The sequence below is a fragment of the Hyperoodon ampullatus genome, assembly GCF_949752795.1.
Source record: "Hyperoodon ampullatus genome assembly, chromosome: 16".
Lineage (NCBI taxonomy): Eukaryota > Metazoa > Chordata > Mammalia > Artiodactyla > Ziphiidae > Hyperoodon > Hyperoodon ampullatus.
In genome coordinates this window covers 75,651,427-75,669,969 of record NC_136929.1, presented here as the reverse complement: position 1 = coordinate 75,669,969, position 18,543 = coordinate 75,651,427, and the positions used below count along the sequence as shown (strand labels likewise).

Genomic DNA, 18,543 nt, shown 5'->3' with positions numbered 1-18,543 from the left:
CCAGAAATATGCCACTGAGACCGTGAACACAACCAGGATGCTCCACGCCCCTAGTATTACTTGGTGCGATTGTGAAAGTTCAAGCCACTGGACCAGTGAAGGACACCAGGGTCACAGAAATACTGAAAAGGGGCAGCAGAACATTATTTATACATGTTGTGAGGTTTCATCGATCCATGTAATTACACATTTAGAGAGAGAGAGAGAGCGGTACCTGGAAAACCTCCAAAATCCAGTGAATGTGTGTCAAAGCAGTCGGTGTTAAGAATGCCAGCCACAAAATCAACAAACTAAAATAAATAACTTTCCATGTGCCAATGATAAACAGCCAGAGGAAGTGGGAAAGAGAGACTAACAGACCCATTCAAAACAGCAAAAAAAAAAAAAAAAACAGTCATACAACAGGAATACATTTAACAAGATGTATGAGGCACTTCTAAGAAGACCAGTAAATATAAAATGGTGTTATAGGAACAAGCAGATCCATAACAGAGTAAGGCAACTGTGTAAAAAAAACAAAAACAAAAAAAAAACAACTGATAATCAACAAAAAACTTCACAAATGATTATCCAGCCTCTCAGCAAGAGCCCTGAAACGGAAGCTCAGACACAAATCTTGTGTACGAAACTCAGCATCTCATAAAGGAGGCCTTTTCAAACCAGTGGGGAAAGTGGGTTTTTCAAAAACCAATTAGAAAAAGTAAAGCTGGTTCCGAATCTCATACCTTACACCACTAGAAGCTTAAATAATCAAAGATTTAAAAGTAAAAAATAAAACCACAAGAGTCTAGAAGAAATCATTGGCAAAAATTTAAATATTCTCAGGCTAGCAAGTTATTTTTAAGCGTGACAGGAAACTCAGAGAAAAGCCTGATTTAACTAAAAACAACAATCACCACCATCAAGCAAACTGACAATAAAACCTTCTGAAAGGTAAAAGAAAAAAAACATTACAAACGAAGTTGAAAGCTGAATAACAAGATGTAGGAAATACTTACAACAAAAAAGATAAAAGGTTAACATTCCTATAAAAATCAGTAACAAAAAGATCAACCTAAATATGGGAAAATGACAAAAATAGGCAATTCACCCCCTAACTTCCATACAGATGGAAAAATGTCATAGGGGAAGATGTTGGTTTTACTGGTAATAAAAGAATTACAAGTAAAAATAAGTTACAGCATTTCTGGCCTATCAAACTGTCAGGGGAACGCTATCTGGACTTCAGCTTTGCACGCGTGCGGGAAATAAACTGTGCGTGACTTGCAGCGCAGCAATCCCACCGCGGAACCTACTGTGAGGACAGAGCAGCCGGGCGGGCGCACACAGCTCTCTGCGTCCACAGCGCTTCCTGCTCCGCCACCACCACCGCCCTGCCGGCTCCGGGGGCCACATGACCCCCCCCCCGTGGGTCCCACTCCCCGCCCTCCCCTCTCTCCCGCCCACTCTCCACTGCGCTCTCGGAAGCCTAACCGCCTGCATTTCCACCTGCCCGCTTGACGGCCCCTCCACTCTTCTGCTGCAACAGGAACCTGGCTCTCCCCGCGATCTCGGCCCCGACCCCGGGCCCCCGGCCTGGACGGGAGGCCCCGGTGCCGCCCAGCTCCCCGCTCCCGCGGCTGCGGCCACCCCTTGCTCATCTTCGCTCTCGCCAAGGCTGCTCCTGTCGCAGTTCTGAGGACGCCGGCGACCGCACAGCGAGTCCTTAAACGCCCCTCCCCCGGCCTCAGAACCTGCCCCTCACAGGACGCTGCGGGAGCACCCGGGTTACGTGGGTGGCCCCCGAACGCCACCGCCCGCGTCCCTGCAGGAGGGAAGCAGGCAGGTCAAGGGTGGAGCCGTGCGGCCTCCAGGAGCGGCCGTGCAGGAGCGAGCCTCCCCGAGCCCCCGAGGGGCCGGCTGCCGGCACAGTGACTTCAGCCCACGGCTCGTTTCGGCCTCCTGACCTCCAGAACCGTGAGAGGAGAAACGCCTGTGCCGCTTTAAGCCACTAAATGGGCAGAGACTTGTGACGGCAGCGACAGGAAGCTCACGGCGCCCTGGCCTTCTTCCTCTCCTTGGGGGACGCCGTCCTCGGCCCCAACTCGTCTCGCGCCCACGGTTACGCCTGCGCCATCGCTGTCTCCGAGGCCCTTCCCTCACTCTAGGAGCGGGTCCCAGACCCCGCCGGGACTCGGGACCCGCTGAGCCCGCCACCCCGGGACTCATGTTCTCTCTGCCCGGCAAGCCCACGGTGGGTCATCAGGACAGCTCTGCACAAGGCCACCACCTCCTCCCGTGCCACCGGACCCACGTGGCAGAGCCACAGCTCTGGCCAGAGCTCAGCGCCTGAGCCCCCACGGCCCTGCCGTGGCCCGGCGGGCCTCGCCTGCCTCCCGTGGGCCCCGGGCCCCTAACGCCGTCTCGGGAGCTAACAGCGCCATGTCCCCACTCACTCCCTAAGGCCCGGGTCCTGAACCACAGAACAAAGCAGCCCGAAGGGAACGTCCACCACGGCCCCTCCGGGCCCGGGCCTCTTCCCGCGTGCCCCGCGTGCCCCGCGTGCGCCGGCGAGGCTGACCCTTCGCGTCTGTGGAAGACCCACCCCCGGCTACGTCCCCATCACTCTCAGGCAGCGTTACTTGTCAGTCTCTGCAGATCCTTCCCACCAGCCTCTGCGGGTCATTTCTCTCCTTAAAAACCAAAATGAAACCCAACAGAGAAACAGCCTCTCCGCCCCACGCCCCCTCCAAGCCCCGTTCCTCTCCCCCCGCAGGAAACCACCCGAGCGTCCCCAAGTCCCTGCCCTCCGTCCTGTCCTGACCCGCACTCACTGGGCCTTCACTCCCACGGCTCTACCGGGACTGTGCTCACCTGGGTCACCAAGGACCCAAGAGTACAAACCACACGACAGCCCTTGCACGGGGCTCAAACAGGCAGATCCTAGGGGTTACCTCGTGGGGGAAGGTGCATGACTGAGGGGTCAGTGCCTCCTGAGGTCCTGGAAATGCTGGTCTCCTGACCTGGGTGGTGGTTACAAACGTCTGTACGTATATAAAAATTCATGGAGCTGTACATCAGGATTTGTACACTGTATGTAAGTTATGTCCAATAAAAAGGTTAGAAAAATCTTCAATAAATATTTGCTGGGCGTGTACCTTGCATACCGTGCGGGGCCCTGGAGAAGCGGTGAATAAATGAGAATGGGCCTTGCTCTTAGGGAATTTCACTCCATTTGGGACGACAGGAATTAGTCAAATGACATCAAGAAATGAGAACGTGGGCTGAAGGACAGGGAGGGCAGACCTGCTTTCTGTGAGCCTGTGCGACAGAGGAAGGACGGGGCCTGGAGAAGCGGCCCTTCCGGGGAGGTGAGTGTGGAGAAGAGAAGCGGGCTCCGGGCAGGGGGCGCGCCGCAGCCTGAGGCCAGAGTGCAGGACCCACAGGACCGCGGCGGGAAGGCCCACCCCCGAAGGGTTTCCAGGGCGCACTGAGAAAAGGTCTCGCTGCAGAGACAAGGGCTGCTCACTAACTGCCCACCCGGAGCAGAGGCAGATGAGACACATCTCTGTGTCTGTGGGAGCTGGTTCCATCTTCAGGTGCGTGTGAGAGAACAACGGGACACGGTGTCCCAGGGGACGGGGCCAGAGTGGGAGGGAGACCAGCTGCAAACCCTTTCACGCCTTCTGATTTTTGGTCACATGCATGCATGACTCAAACACAGTTAAAATGTAAGATGAGCATCACTCAACCGGAGGCCTCTTACAGGGGGCTGGTGCTGCCCCCAGAGTCCCAGGGGCACAGGTATAAAAAGACACCAGGACAAGCCCTCTGGGCCCCGAGCTCCCTGCATCCTGCCCACGCTCACCATGGACAAGAACATGACTCACTCAGACGATCACTAGGGCGGAAGCTTCTGGAAATGTAAACAGCATCAAATCTACAAGACACACGTGTATTATTTAAAATGCAAAGTCTACCTGGTAAAGAACAAATGAATATCCTGGATTTTTAAATTTCATTTTATCTAGCCTATGTGAATTCTATGTGAATTCTATGTGAATTTGCAGGCAAAAAAAAAAAAGCATAGCATTATTCATGAAAACCAAGATGAAAATGAAAGTCGGTGACTTGGCTCAAAGGACTACATTATAAAAACAACCGGGTAGTCACATAATTTCCTCATGTTTTAAATCAGTGAAATCTAGAGTTGCAGCTGTCCCACAAACTGAAACCATATAAATTTTTAGAAAGTGAGTCAATTGTGAGATTAAAGTTTCAATTTATAACACTTCTGTGTTTTAGTTACAAAGTCATAAATAAATCTAGCATGACAGAGAAGGTAAATATTTTCTCAGTTGTTTATGCAGCCAAAGAGGAAAGGAATTTAACATGCAATTAACCACTTAGGTTTTTCTAGATATGTGCCATATGGTCTTTGTATTTAAGATAGAGAAAAAAATAAATATTGTTTTGTTTAATCTAACATTTGCTTAGCAACATCAGATACTCCAAACTGTGCCACCTGGGCATGCCTTTACCTCCCAGGAGACTTTTTTCATTTGTACAAGAGCCAGGGCATAAGAATAGGAGGAAATGTAACTTCTTCCCCAGGGGGAAAAAGAGCTAAATAGGAGAAATGAGAATTTCTACCAAATAAGTTGAATTCTCTGGAGAGAAAATGATGAACTTTTAACCACCATGGGGTCTAGTTCTACTGTTTCATAGACAGTATTTTTTCTTATACACGTTGAAAAAAAGAGACCTTTATGCCATTCTCTGAACCAACATCTGAGCAAGTGTGAGGTAAGAATAGCCAAAGGTCAAAAGCAGACCTCGGATTTCTATACAAAGGCTCCCACGTGATCAAAGCTTTCTCTCACCAGGGTTTCTTTAAAAATAACTAGTAAGAAAACATCTGATTGCCATTTTAATCTAGATAGTAGAAATCATTTGATAATATTTCCTTATCTTAGTGTTTTATCAGTTAATCTAAAATTAGAGCTTTTAAAATAAACTCATTAATGCTTGACGCCACATAAAGTCAATAAGTTGATACAATTTTATTATGAACTGAACTTGTGACATCTCCTATGAAGAGCTTTGAAATATACATTCAAAATTAAAGCTATAAAACTGTAATTCTTCATGTGCTTGAATGCACATGTCAGGTATCTGCACGGATCTCTATACACACTCACATACATATTCTGAAGAAAGAAGTTCTTCAGTGAGCAGGAGAGAAAATATCCTCTAGCGGTGGCGCACCCCAACCGTGGGGACAAATGACGTCCTCTCGTGGCGAGTGTTTTTGTTACCTTTTTTCTTTTTGAGACTCTTGAAAAACCAACCAAAGGGTAACACAAGGCAAGCGCACACGGCCAGGCTGCCCCCAGCCTCTCCCGCTCCCTCCCCTCTGCAGGCTCAGCCCTCCGGGGTCAGGGGCGGCGCGTGAATGAACGTTGACCGGGGTGAGCACACTGGACAAACGACCGGGTCACCCCTGACTGCACTCCAACTCCCAACTGGTTAACTAGCGGCCACTGTCCTTGCACGTATCATCATGACAGCGGCAACACCAGCTTAAGAATCTGCTGGAAACCTTGAGCAGTCTCAAGACGGGAAGCCCTCAGGTCACATGTGAGCTGTCTGATGAAAGTTTATCAGTCTGTTCTTTGGGAACTCACAACACACATCCACGATAAATGTCCTACAACTGATGGCCCAAGCCACGCGGCACAATGTAACCCTAAATTAATAGAAAAGGGCACAGCGTTATACTGTAGTAGTGGTAGAAACAGGAAATACGTTTAAATTTTCAGTTTTTGCTGGTATTTGAGAAAAAGCTATTTCAATCAGAAGATCTTCCCCACCGACACCGGCTGACCCGGGTGTGCCGCCTGTTGCAGGTCCCCCGCTCAGGGGCGCTGTCCCCCTCCATAGCTCACAGCATCCTCTCTGTAGGTGAACGCCTCCCAAATCTACACGGCTCCCGCCAGGATCTGCTTCCTGGCCTTCAGACCCATGGAACCAACAGCATCCTCACCTCAGACTAAAGCCTTCCCGTCTGCGCCCCTCCCGTCTTGCTGTTTCACTGACGCCACCCTTTCCCACCCCCGGGGGCCGCGGGAGCACCAGCACCAAGGGGGTCTGTGGGCTCCCGGGCCTCTGACCCTCCTCTGCCCGCCCAGCCGCCTCTTCCTCCTGTACCTAACCTCACAGTGTCAGCGAGCTGCGCCTGAGGGGTGCTCAGCCCCCAGGGATGCTGGCCCAGGTGAGGGCACAGCCCAGCAAGGGCCCGATGAAAACGAAGGCGCCTCTTTTCCTCACCCACCCTTCCGGGGAGAAGCCTGCCTCTGGAAATGATAACCAGTACCCAGCGTACCCTCTGTACCAGCTGCACGATGCATCGGAAAGCCGTAAGGTGCTGTAGGCTGTCGTATAAATTACATTTTCCTTTTCTCATTGTTTAATTGAGGAAATAAAATGATTCATTGGAGAAAAACAATCTCTGGAGATGAGTTGAGGGGAAAACTGCCCCTCCTCTGGTCTCGGGGGGCTCGAGAAGCCTCCCGTCCATCTCACGTTAGAACCTGGCAGTCGCCCTGAACCCAGCTTCCCGCCCCGGCCCCGCCAGGCTCCCCACCTTCCACACGGTCCCCAAACCCGCCTGACCCCCCCACCCCCGCCAGGGCTGCCAGCAGCGCTGTCCCGACGCGGGAATAACTTTCCAGCTGGTCCCCCAACCCCTCTCTACCCCATACACGGCAGCCCAAACAGCCTTTTAACGTGTAGGGTACGTTCTACATACCAAGAAGATATTCCTATATTCTGCAGAATGACCAATTTATCAACCACAGGCCTATTAATCAGTTTAAGAAATGAACTATTTCTAAGACTTCTGGTTCCCCTTCCCGGCTCCAGCGGCAGGCACTGCCTCAGTTCTGGGCTTACTATGCCTTCGTTTTCTTTATAGTTTTACTGCGTATGTAGAGATCTATGCTAATGCACTGCTTAGTTCTGCATGATTTTGAACTTTATATAAATGCACAAAATCTATTTCTCCTGAAGCTCATTTTTTCTTTACTTTACATTTTGCTTCTCAAGCTCATCATCGCGATTTCCCTGCTGCACAGTATCCCAGCCGATGAATATGCCCGAAATCATTCACCTGTTTTTGTGCTCACAATCGCGTGGGTTCTTCCCAGAAGCCCCCTCCTTTCCCCCCCATTTACAAACAGTGCTGCTGTACACATTCCTATCCTCAACGCTTAGGACGTAAGACAACACTTTCTCTGGGTTCCATGTAGGAGGTGAACTGCTGGGTCACGGGGTCCATCCTCAACTTTAAGAGATGACACCCCGCTGATTTCCAAGTAGTCACGGCGAACGCAACTCTGCCCGCGTGTGACTGTGACTCCACAGCCTGGCCAGCACTGGTCCGTCTGTGGTTTTCTCTGTCACAAGACGGCTGAGAGTGAGACAGCATCCTGACACAGCTTCACCGCATGCCCCAACGAACGCCGAGGTCATCTTATGCAGTGCATTCAAGGCACCGTCTTTTCCAAGATGGTTATTTCTTTTTGGCTAAATGTCTAAAATTATACCTACTTTTTTTTTAACATCTTTATTGGAGTATAATTGCTTAACAGTGTGTGTTAGCTTCTGCCGTATAACAAAGTGAATCAGCTATATGTATACATATATCCCCATATCTCCTCCCTCTTGAGCCTCCCTCCCACCCTCCCTATCACCCCTCTAGGTGGTCACAAAGCACCGAGCTGATCTCCCTGTGCTATGCGGCTGCTTCCCACCAGCTATCTATTTTACAGTTGGTAGTGTATATATGTCCATGCCACTCTCTCACTTCGTCCCAGCTTACCCTTCCCCCTCCCCGTGTCCTCAAGTCCATTCTCTACGTCTGAGCCTTTATTCCTGTCCTGCCCCTAGGTTCTTCAGAACCATTTTTTTTTTTTTTTTTAGATTCCATATATATGTGTTAGCATACGGTATTTGTTTTTCTCTTTTTGACTTACTTCACTCTGTATGACAGTCTCTAGGTCCATCCACCTCACTACAAATAACTCAGTTTCGTTCCTTTGTATGGCTGAGTAATATTCCATTGTGTATATGTACCACATCTCCTTTATCCATTCATCTGTTGATGGACACTTAGGTTGCTTCCATGTCCTGGCTATTGTAAATAGAGCTGCAATGAACATTTTGGTACATGACTCTTTTTGAATTATGGTTTTCTCAGGGTATATGCCCAGTAGTGGGATTGCTGGGTCTTATGGTAGTTCTATTTGTAGTTTTTTAAGGAACCTCCATACTGTTCTCCATAGTGGCTGTACCAATTCACATTCCCACCAGCAGTGCAAGAGTGTTCCCTTTTCTCCACACCCTCTCCAGCATTTATTGTTTGTAGATTTTTTGATGATGGCCATTCTGACTGGTGTGAGATGATATCTCATTGTAGTTTTGATTTGCATTTCTCTAATGATTAGTGATGTTGAGCATCCTTTCATGTGTTTGTTGGCAATCTGTATATCTTCTTTGGAGAAATGTCTATTTAGGTCTTCTGCCCATTTTTGGATTGGGTTGTTTGTTTTTTTGATATCGAGCTGCATGAGTTGCTTATATGTTTTGGAGATTAATCCTTTGTCAGTTGCTTCATTTGCAAATATTTTCTCCCATTCTGAGGGTTGTCTTTTCGTCTTGTTTATGGTTCAAGATGGTACCTTTCATGCCGTTTTTTGTACCACAATCAAAATTAATTAATTTTAAAAGGAAAAAAATCCTTTTCCAGTTACATGTGTTGAAAACCTCTACTTCCAGTCTGTAGCTTTTGTTTTTCACCTGGTTTTTTGATGAACAGAAGACGCAACTTTTAATACAGTGGAATGTATCAGTCTTCTGTTTTACAGTTAATGTCTTTTGTGTTGTCTGTATGACATGCGGGTCTGAGCAGGAACAGAAAGGAGCTGTCAGAAAGACACTCCCATCATCTCTACAAATTTAAACCTTGACTTCTCACAGCATGAGACAGATCCAAGTTTCGTCTTTTCCATATGGACGATGGACAGCGACAGCACCATTTAAAATAAGCCAACCTCTTCTCGGCCCACAGACCCGCAGTGTTACTCAGCTTCTGGTCGAGAGGCCGCACGTGTGCTGAGCCAGCCTTCAGGTTCCAGGCTCCGCTCCACCGTCTGTCCCTGCAGCCCCCGCAGCACCGTTACACTGTCCTAGTTCCTACAGCCTCCTCTGAGTACTGATCCCGACGGGGAAGCCCACCCACCTGCCACTGTCCTTCAAAGCTGCTCCTTGGCCGTCGCGCTTCCACATAAAATCATACGCTCAGCTCGTTAGCTTCAAGCCAGCCAACGAGGAGAATCACATTACATTAAGTGTACAGGTTAACTGGAGAAAAAGTGATATTGTTTTTATATCAAATCTTCCTATCTATAAATATGGTGCAGTTCTTCGTTTATTTAGGATCCGGAAATTAAAGATAATAGGCTTTTTAAAGAAGTGTTTGGGGAGGCACCACCTTATATTTTTTTCTTGCCTTAATGGTATATTTACAATTTTTTTGTTTGTTGCTGGTAAACAGAGATGGATTAAATTTTTATATATTGTTTATCTAGAAAAGTTGCTAACTTCTCATTAATTTTACTAATTTACCTGTACACACTGTGGATTTCCTCAGCAATCGTCACCTGCAAATACTGACAGTTCTGTATCTTCCTTTCCAGCGCTTCTATCTTTTCTTCTTGTCTCACTGTCCTGATGGATACTACACTGCAGAATTCCAACGAGCACCCTGGTCTTATTCTCTATGTTTACAGGAAGGTTTGTTACGGGTCTCATGATGAGTTGACAAATGGATGAGAGGCCGAAGTTGCTACGCAGGAAGAACAGAACACTTGTGCAAATCTAAACTCTCAGACGTTAAAAAAAGACAAGCCTTTAAAGAATGCCTTTTTTCTCTAAATGTAGCTATGCTTCTTCTAAAGACCTCCAAAAACAACTGACACAAAGAGCTACAGCTACTGACCATGAATGGGGGAGGCAATCCCAGTGAAGAGATAAACCTTTATATTTTCTCAAAGGAGTCAGAATAAGGATAGTGGACTTAATAACAACATCCTTCCTTTTAAACTAAAAATAATTTACTGATAGTTGATGCAGAATTGGGTACCAATGTCACCTCATCTTTGTATATTTAATTACTACACAAAAGAAACCTGCATGGTGAGGAAATCTGAGTTCTCTTCTTTTTTATTTTTCTAACATTGTTTTTATTTTTATTTTGGCCATGCTGCACGGCTTAGAGGATCTCAGTTCCCCGACCAGGGGCTGAACCCAGGCCACGGCAGTGAAAGCACTGAATCCTAACCACTGGACCACCAGGGAATTTCCTGGATTTTCTTCTAAAAAGAGACACAGCTCAGTTGTTATAAGACTTAAGATAAAGAAAGCTGGGGGTGAACAACTCGGCCAAGCTGAAGTGGCTTCAGAAAGCATCCCAGTTCCTCCTAATTTTGGTGTCCCTACAACTTTACTACCCACTGGTGATATAACCATGTGGAGATCAAGTCACACTGATTTTAAAGCTAACAAAGAAGAATATAAAATGAGCACAAAACCACACAGGCACGAAAGCACGTGGATCGGGCAATGCTCCATAAACTGGAAAACACCCTTAAAGAATGTCTTTTTTCTCTGAATGTAGGCAATTGTTATTATGATTCCACTGATGAACAGTGAGATTATTATTACAGATTTTCACTAATATAGATAATTCAAGTACACAAGAGTACACACACTGGAACAATAAATTTTTTCTATATATGGTCAAAAATAGGTAGGTAGTGTGACTAGCATTATGTATCACAAATAGATGACGAAGCTTCTATGACAATCAAACACTGCTGATACGGAGTCTTATGAAGATGAAATTTCCTGTGACTTTCCTTGTCTGGTAAAGATGAACAGTCCCACATGTTCGAGTATTAGGACCTGAAGATCTAATGGACAGTTACAGTTTACTGATTAACCTAAACTCAGCACAACACATGCTGGTATCCAACACTGTAACAAATGAAACCACATTTATTTGGCATTTTACGGCTTACAGAGCATTTTCAAATGAGCTTTCTTTCTATGAGATGGGCTAAGCTGGACCCTCTCGTGACCACCATGCCACCAAGTCAGGGCCACCTCCCTAAGAACAAGACAAATCCAGAGAAAGACACAGCTGAAAGACCAAGGAAGGAGAAACATTTCTAACAATACTGTGTAAGAACTAACTCAACCCAGCTAACCGGCAACCAAACAGGCCGACCCCTGCACCTTCCAGCCACGGGGCTCAATAAACACCCTTTCTGCTTAGGCCACTAGGAGTCGGGTTCCCATCGCCTGGACCTGAGGTCCCAAGTGATATGAAAGCGCCAGTCTCGTGCCAGGACCCAGGGACACTCTTCCCCACCACGCAGCTTCCTCACGGAAACTGGGCTGATGAGAACACACGGCTTCAGGGCTGGGTGGGAATCCCAACACCACCGCTCACTACCCACATGACCCTAGACAAGACACGTAACTGGCACAAGCCCCCCATGCACCCCTGTGACGGGCAAGCATCGAATTCACAGGGTCCTTCTGAGTCAGGGTTTTGCCAAGCAATCGGACGGAGTCTGGCACCTAGTCCTCAGCGAATGGTGGCGACGCGCCCGCTCTCCATCCCGACAGGGCACCGCATGACGCCCGTCACGGTCCCGACACAAGCAGGTCCTCAATCAGCGTGGATTCTCTTTGCAGTGAGAGCGGCTGGGGACCGATCATCACGTTCATCTTAGTTCTTCTCGTCACAAATAAATAATGAAAAAGAACACAGACTAACTCCGAGGGCCTTTTTATAGCCCACTTCCCCAGGAATCTAGAAAAATCCTGCCGGCAGGAGGAAAATAAGTACATGTAAACGGACGGCTGGAGGCAGTGAGTGAGTCGGCGTTTCTAGCATTTGCCCCGCAGGAAACCTCAACATCCAGGAGAGGATTTCACACCCCGCCCACCTGACACGTACACCCATTCAATGGCACACAGCAGGGTCGGCACGCCAGACTCACAGTGTTCGGGACGTATGGTAAGCCGTAGAACTTCTCCTGGGCGTCCCTGAGGATGTCTGTGGTCGAGCTCCTCAGGGGATGCTGCCCATGGTAGAGCTGATCCAGTGCAGCATAAAAGACCTGGACGGGAGAACGCACCTATTTAGTTTGGGTACCACGCTTACGTCTATGATGCAGGGGACCAAAGATATTACAAGTCTACCAGAATAATAACTGCAAGTCGCAGTTGGGCAGTCACAAGTATAAGTGTATGTGGCTTGAGATGTATTTTGTATTTCATACCACATTTAAGACCATGTTAATGACGAAAAGGAAAGCTCTCAACCTCTTCATGATTAAGGATATTAAAGAATTTTGAACCCTATCTATAAGGTACTCTTTCTGTACAGTGTAGTAAATTAAATTTGTGACCACAAAACTATATATACACACACACACATATATGGAAAAAATATATATATATATAGCTGGAAATATGAAAAAATTAAGCTATAACCTGTGACCCCCTGGAGCTAATAAATACTGTTTGGCTTCTTCCTAGAATCCTGATATCATTAAATGAGAGAAATGACAGGGTGAGAATCCTAGTTTGTCGATGAGAGGTGCAAGGCGGGGTGAAGTGAGGTGAGGAAGCAAGGGTGTCACAAAGGATTCAGGAGCAGCTGTCGGAGGGTCTGAGGCCAGGACCGAGGCCGACCCCAGCCCTGCTGTCAGGGCACAGAGGAAGCAGCTGCTGGGCGGGGCGACCCTGACTTAAGGAGGTGACTGGCAGGGAAGGCTCACTTCCCTCCAAGGAGAGGACAGAGGCCACTGAAACATGACAGGAGAGTAAAGCATTGGAAGGAGTTTAAACATGAACCCTGCTGCGTATTTACCAAGCTCTGAAAGCTAAATTTTGTGCAGAAAACCTAAAGTAAAGTGCTTTTTCACGGCAACATCTGACAATTTATTAACATTGTTTGAATTTTACCTGAAGCAAGCAAGTAGAAAATGTTTTATTTTAAAGGAAAATATTGTCATGTGATTAAGTTTCCGCTACATATCTTTCGGATTCAAAATAGGAATTTGTAGAGAATGTGCAGCTGTTGACTTGAAAGAAGTGAGGATTAGTGTGTATAAAAGAAAAAATTTAAATGACCTCTAACTTCTGGCTTCATCTAGATACAGAATTATGGTTCTAAATTATAAAGTCAAGTTTAAACCTTTGCTGGAAAAATACAGACATTTCCTAAATATTGCTTTGCTCTAACTGGCAAACTCTAAACATATACTAAGTACAGCTCTTTCCATTCTATGTTCTGTAACGAGTAACAATACTGGGTTGGTCAGAAAGTTCGTTCGCGTTTCTCTGTAAAAGATGTAACGTTGCAGAAAAACCCGAACGAACTTCTTGGCCACCCCAATATTTCATGCTCATTTGCTGACGAACCAAACAATTCTAAGCGATAAGCCCACCCAGGGGGTCCTGCGTGCTTGGGACCAAGAACCTTAGAGCTGCAGAAAAACAGGAGCTATTTTTAAAATAATGCACACCAAAAAATAAATAAATAAAAATTTAAAAGGCACAATTTAAAAACCACTATTGATACCCGCTTAGAAATCTGCAGCAACTCCCTTCCACCCTGGGTTGTCCCCACGGCTCGGGGGACGGCTGTGTGACAGGAAAGCAGCACAGCGGCCCTTCGGGCGGGAGCTTCCTTCCCTCCCTGCTCCTCCGGCTTCTCAACGCCCGCCTCCCTTTCTCTCCTTGTTCTTTTTGGGGGGCAGAAGTACAGAAAGGTTGGTTTTCCTTTTTTAGAAGAAAATCACTGGAACAAGTGTTGCAAAGGATGCCAGGACACGGGCTTTTAAAAGGTGGGACTCCCACGACAGACACCAGTCAATCAGAAGACTTCTGCCAAGTAAGGTTAACCTTTCAAATAATCCAGAAATCTTTTTGCAATTGTGTGATACAAATAGACACTAAATAATGTTAATCCATGGTTTCGTCTATAGCAGGCATCTTCTTCACTGAAACGTGTATTTTAAGGCCCAAAAAAACAGAGCACATTCATTACTTTCTAGGGACTGAACTTTATACACCTATAAAGCAATTCAATAGTGGCTACACTTTTAAACAGGTGACTGGATCATAAGAAAGTGAATACGGCCTGAGATGAAAGATGGGTGTTTAGGCTGTGTTTACATAACACTCAAGATTTGATGAAGAGGAAGAATTCCATAAACAATCTCAGAAATTACAAATAACCTAAACATCTGGTATCACACAGACCTGACATCCAGATGGTTTATAAAATGTTTCTCGTCTTTATCTGGAAACCTGGAACACTGGCTTTGAGTTTTACTAAAAACTAAGTCATTACTGTTTAAACTTCACATCTAAAACCACAAATTTAAAAAAAGATACAAAGTGAACAAAAAGATATAACTTGGTTGCTGAAATGTACCATTTAGAAGAAGTCAGGTAAAACTTTTCCACGCTTTGATTTTCCACTGAAATTGGGAAATAACCTTATTTGACACCTACTTCCTAAGGATGGTTGGAAGACCAAATGATTAGTCAAGGTCAAGTTCTCTGAACTCAGCCGAAAGATGTTTTGGAAGCGTAATTATTATAATAAATGGGTAGCACTGGCAAGAATTTAAAGTTATACATTTATTTTGAATAATATCTGTGGAAAACTTCAGAACAAAGGCACACACCCACCTGAAGTTGCATGTCCGCTGCTGCACAAACCTTTTTAGATTCGCAAAGACGAGACACCATATTTCTGGGCAGTGACTGAAAAACAAAACAATATGTATGTGAGTAAACTGCACTGTGTACTTTTGAGGCAGGAAGGTTAAAAATAACATCAAATGATACAATTTCATTTTGGTTTAATAATAACTTTGAAATATTTTCGAGGACAAGATAAAGGATGAATACATTCCACTGAATTTCAGAAAGTGGTAATTATCAAATAGGGGTTTGTACATGAAAATACAGGATTGTAGGGAAGTCAGACATTGGCACTGTTCTTTAAAACTCTAGTTAAAACGTTAGGAAAAGTTAGTGCTTTTTCTGTTCCTTTGTTAGCAATGAAAGTCCGTTCAAGTGCTCTGGTGACCTTTAAGAGCACGTAATGACTGATGACAGGAATCAAAGGTCACAAAGTCAAGAAATAAACTCTAGTCCACGGTGCCAGTCAGTTCTGGAGCCAAACACATATCCTGACAAATAACCATGATAATGAACTGTGCCTTCTTTTATTTTCCAACCTGAAAGAATTGCAGGGCTTGGAAACTCAGTCTGATTAATGTCCCTATACAATTTAGGGCTTCCTCTCCGAGACTAATTAGGCGTAATCATATAACATCACGTATTCTCTTACAAATAAACTAATAATGTAGCTGAAGAAGTGCTGTAGCCAATCTTACTCTACTTTAAAATCATTAATACTGGTGTTTACTGAAGACAGCTGCCATTTTATACAATTCTATTTACAATATAAATCAAGTTAAAAGCCCTTCTAAAGAGAAACAAATTATGTAAGAGACTTATGGCAGGTTACTCTGCACTACAGCTGTATAGACTAACCACTGGTGAGCTGGAAGGGGAAGCAGGCACTGCCGCGTGTGTGCACATGTGTGCACATCTGTGTCTATGTATCTATACAGATATCTCCCCAGGGCCTAGCACAGTGCCTGGCACACAGCAGACAGTACGTATCTGCAGCAGGAGTGAACTAACACAAGAATGATCCTGACTTCTGTAGTACGGGATGAAGGCTCAGACAATAAGGCCTTTTCTCTTCTCTTTCCGTTTGGCATACGAAAAGCAAACCAGCCAAAAAAGGCAATTTTTCAAGAGTTAAGACACAGACTGAAGGAAGCTGCACAGTGTAACTTCTGGTGCAGGGAAAAGGCCTGGGTTTTCCCGACATAAAACGAAAATTTCCTGCAACAGCATTTAAAAAAGTCAAGGTTCAGTGAAGTCATACACGCCAGCAGCTTGTATCAAGATGTTCAGCTTTCTTTAAACCTTACTTTATATTATACCTTCTGTTGACAGGACTGCTGCTGCACTTGGGTTTTTCATGCTTTACAAAGCTTTAATGGTTTTATTTTCACATAAAAAAATCGTACTGTGTGGAAGGATTATCAACAAACAATGGAAACTCCTGGGGGCAAGCACTTTATTAGACCTGAGGGACAGAAGGAGGTGGAGCCGGGGTCCCAGCAGCACTGCCCATGTGCGCAGAACCATAAACAGAGCTACAACGAGCAAGAGGAAGGAAAACCCTGCACATGAGTGCGAAACCATAACCTAGAAGGGCTTGACTGAGGGAACAAGGTAGAAGTGGGACCTACAAAGTGAACAGGCATGAAGCCGGGTGGGGGGGCCACAGGGAGAAGGGCCCTGAGCAGAGGGGCCTGGGGGCTCAGCCAGGCAAGGACGGGGTGCCCACCCTCAGATCCTGCAGGAGGCCACCGGTGAGTTTTGACCAAGGAAGTCACCTGGGCTAAGTTGTGTTCTGAAAAGATCCTTTGGCTGCAGTGTAGACACGCCGTAGGAGGGGGCCAGGAGTGGGGACCAGTGACACACACACACACCACCAGTGACCTCAGCCAGAGCAGAGTGAGCAGCCGGGGCATGACTGGGGCTGGACTGAGGGGGAAGCGAGGCAGGTCAGGGGGTCGAGGTGGATGGGGAGCAAGGTCAGGAGGGAAGGCCCAGGCACTGAGCGGGGAGTGGAGAGGCGTCCACAGCCGTGGTCCCGGCTCTCTGTAAGGTTTACAAGTCCTGCCTGGAGACAGTGAGGAGGAAATGCCAATACTGGGTCTAAGAACCAAACCCAACAGACCCCTTTCATCTGTAAGTAGCTTACTTTGAGGCCAGTGTCTCCCAAGATTCAAACCCATCTAGCAAGGGCAAACAAAGGGACAAATTTAAGGAGGCTTAATTCTTTCCTGGTCAGGTTTACAATAAAACAAAAGATGCAACGAAAAAGAGCACAAAAAGACAACTGAAAACAGTTTATCAAAAATTACATATTCAGGACTTCCCTGGTGGCGCAGTGGTTAGGAATCCGCCTGCCAATGCAGGGGACACAGGTTCGAGCCCTGGTCCGGGAAGATCCCACATGCCTCAGAAGAACTAAGCTCATGCACCACAACTACTGAGCCTGCTCTCTAGAGCCCGTGTGCCACAACTACTGAAGCCCGTGCGCCTAGAGCCCGTGCTCCACAACAAGAGAAGCCACCGCAATAAGAAGCCCACACACCGCAACGAAGAGTAGCCCCCACTCACCATAACTAGAGAAAGCCCACATGCAGCAACGAAGACCCAACGCAGCCAAAAATAAATAAATAAATTTATTTTTTTTTAAAAAGACAAAAAAAATTACATATTCAAGGGAATTCCCTGATGGTCCAGTGATTGGAACTCCACACTCCCACTGCCTGGGGCCTGGGTTTGATCCCTGGTCAGAGAATTAAGATCCCACAAAGCCAAGTGGCACGGCCAAAAAGGAAAATAAACAATTACATATTCAGAAAACCCACATGTGCTACACAGTTCTATAAAATGTTGGGGGAAATGAAGGTTACATGGGACTCCTGGATTACTTTTTGCAACTTCCTATGAGTCTACAGTTATTTCAAAATAAAAAGTACAAAAAAACCCTCCCCAAACTATGTATTCAAGGCCCACTGTACATACAGTAGTGAATACAAAGAATGTTTACCAAAAATGTAAGGAAACATTTAACTAGAAGGTAAATACTGTCCTAACAGAACAGTTCAGAGGAAAGGATTATTAACCGATCAAATCACAAATTAAATAATACATTTATATTGTGTGTGGTGTAAACAGGAAAATGGATGTTCTTTTTTTTTTTTAATCTAGTTGGGCCGTTAGTCAACTGGAATTAATAAATGTACTTCAGCTCACGGAAGGGAATTATATATTTACTCCCTTAGAAAGTACTGCCTTTTTCAAAATTAATAACAAAGATAAAGTAGAACAAAATTTAAATAACATCCACACTGAACTTAAGTTCTATACAATTTTTTTTTGGCTGCACCACACGGCTTGTGGGATCTTAGTTCCCTGACCAGGGACTGAACATGGGTCCATGGCAGTGAAAGCGCAAAATCCTAACCACTGGACCACCAGGGAATCCCCTATATACAATTTTTTTTTTTTTTTTTTTTTTTTTTTTTTTTTTTTTGCGGTACGCGGGCTTCTCACTGCTGTGGCCTCTCCCGTTGCGGAGCACAGGCTCCGGATGCGCAGGCTCAGCGGCCATGGCTCATGGGCCCAGCCGCTCCGCGGCATGTGGGATCTTCCCAGACCGGGGCACGAACCCACATCCCCTGCATCGGCAGGCGGACTCGCAACCACTGCGCCACCAGGGAAGCCCCCTATATACAATTTTTTTTTTGATAT

The 18,543-nt window shown here is 46.1% G+C and overlaps 1 protein-coding gene across 1 annotated transcript in view; it reads right to left on the bottom strand.

The window, feature by feature from the left end:
• Window positions 1-18,543, bottom strand: part of MIPEP (mitochondrial intermediate peptidase) — a gene marked incomplete at its 5' end in the record, with an annotated part of 144,406 nt that overhangs the window by 48,752 nt on the left and 77,111 nt on the right. Inside the window, 2 exons of the mRNA XM_079721694.1 lie at window positions 12,111-12,230; window positions 14,818-14,892. Coding sequence (XP_079577820.1) covers window positions 12,111-12,230; window positions 14,818-14,892 — 195 coding nt within the window. The remainder of the gene's footprint in view (window positions 1-12,110; window positions 12,231-14,817; window positions 14,893-18,543) is intronic.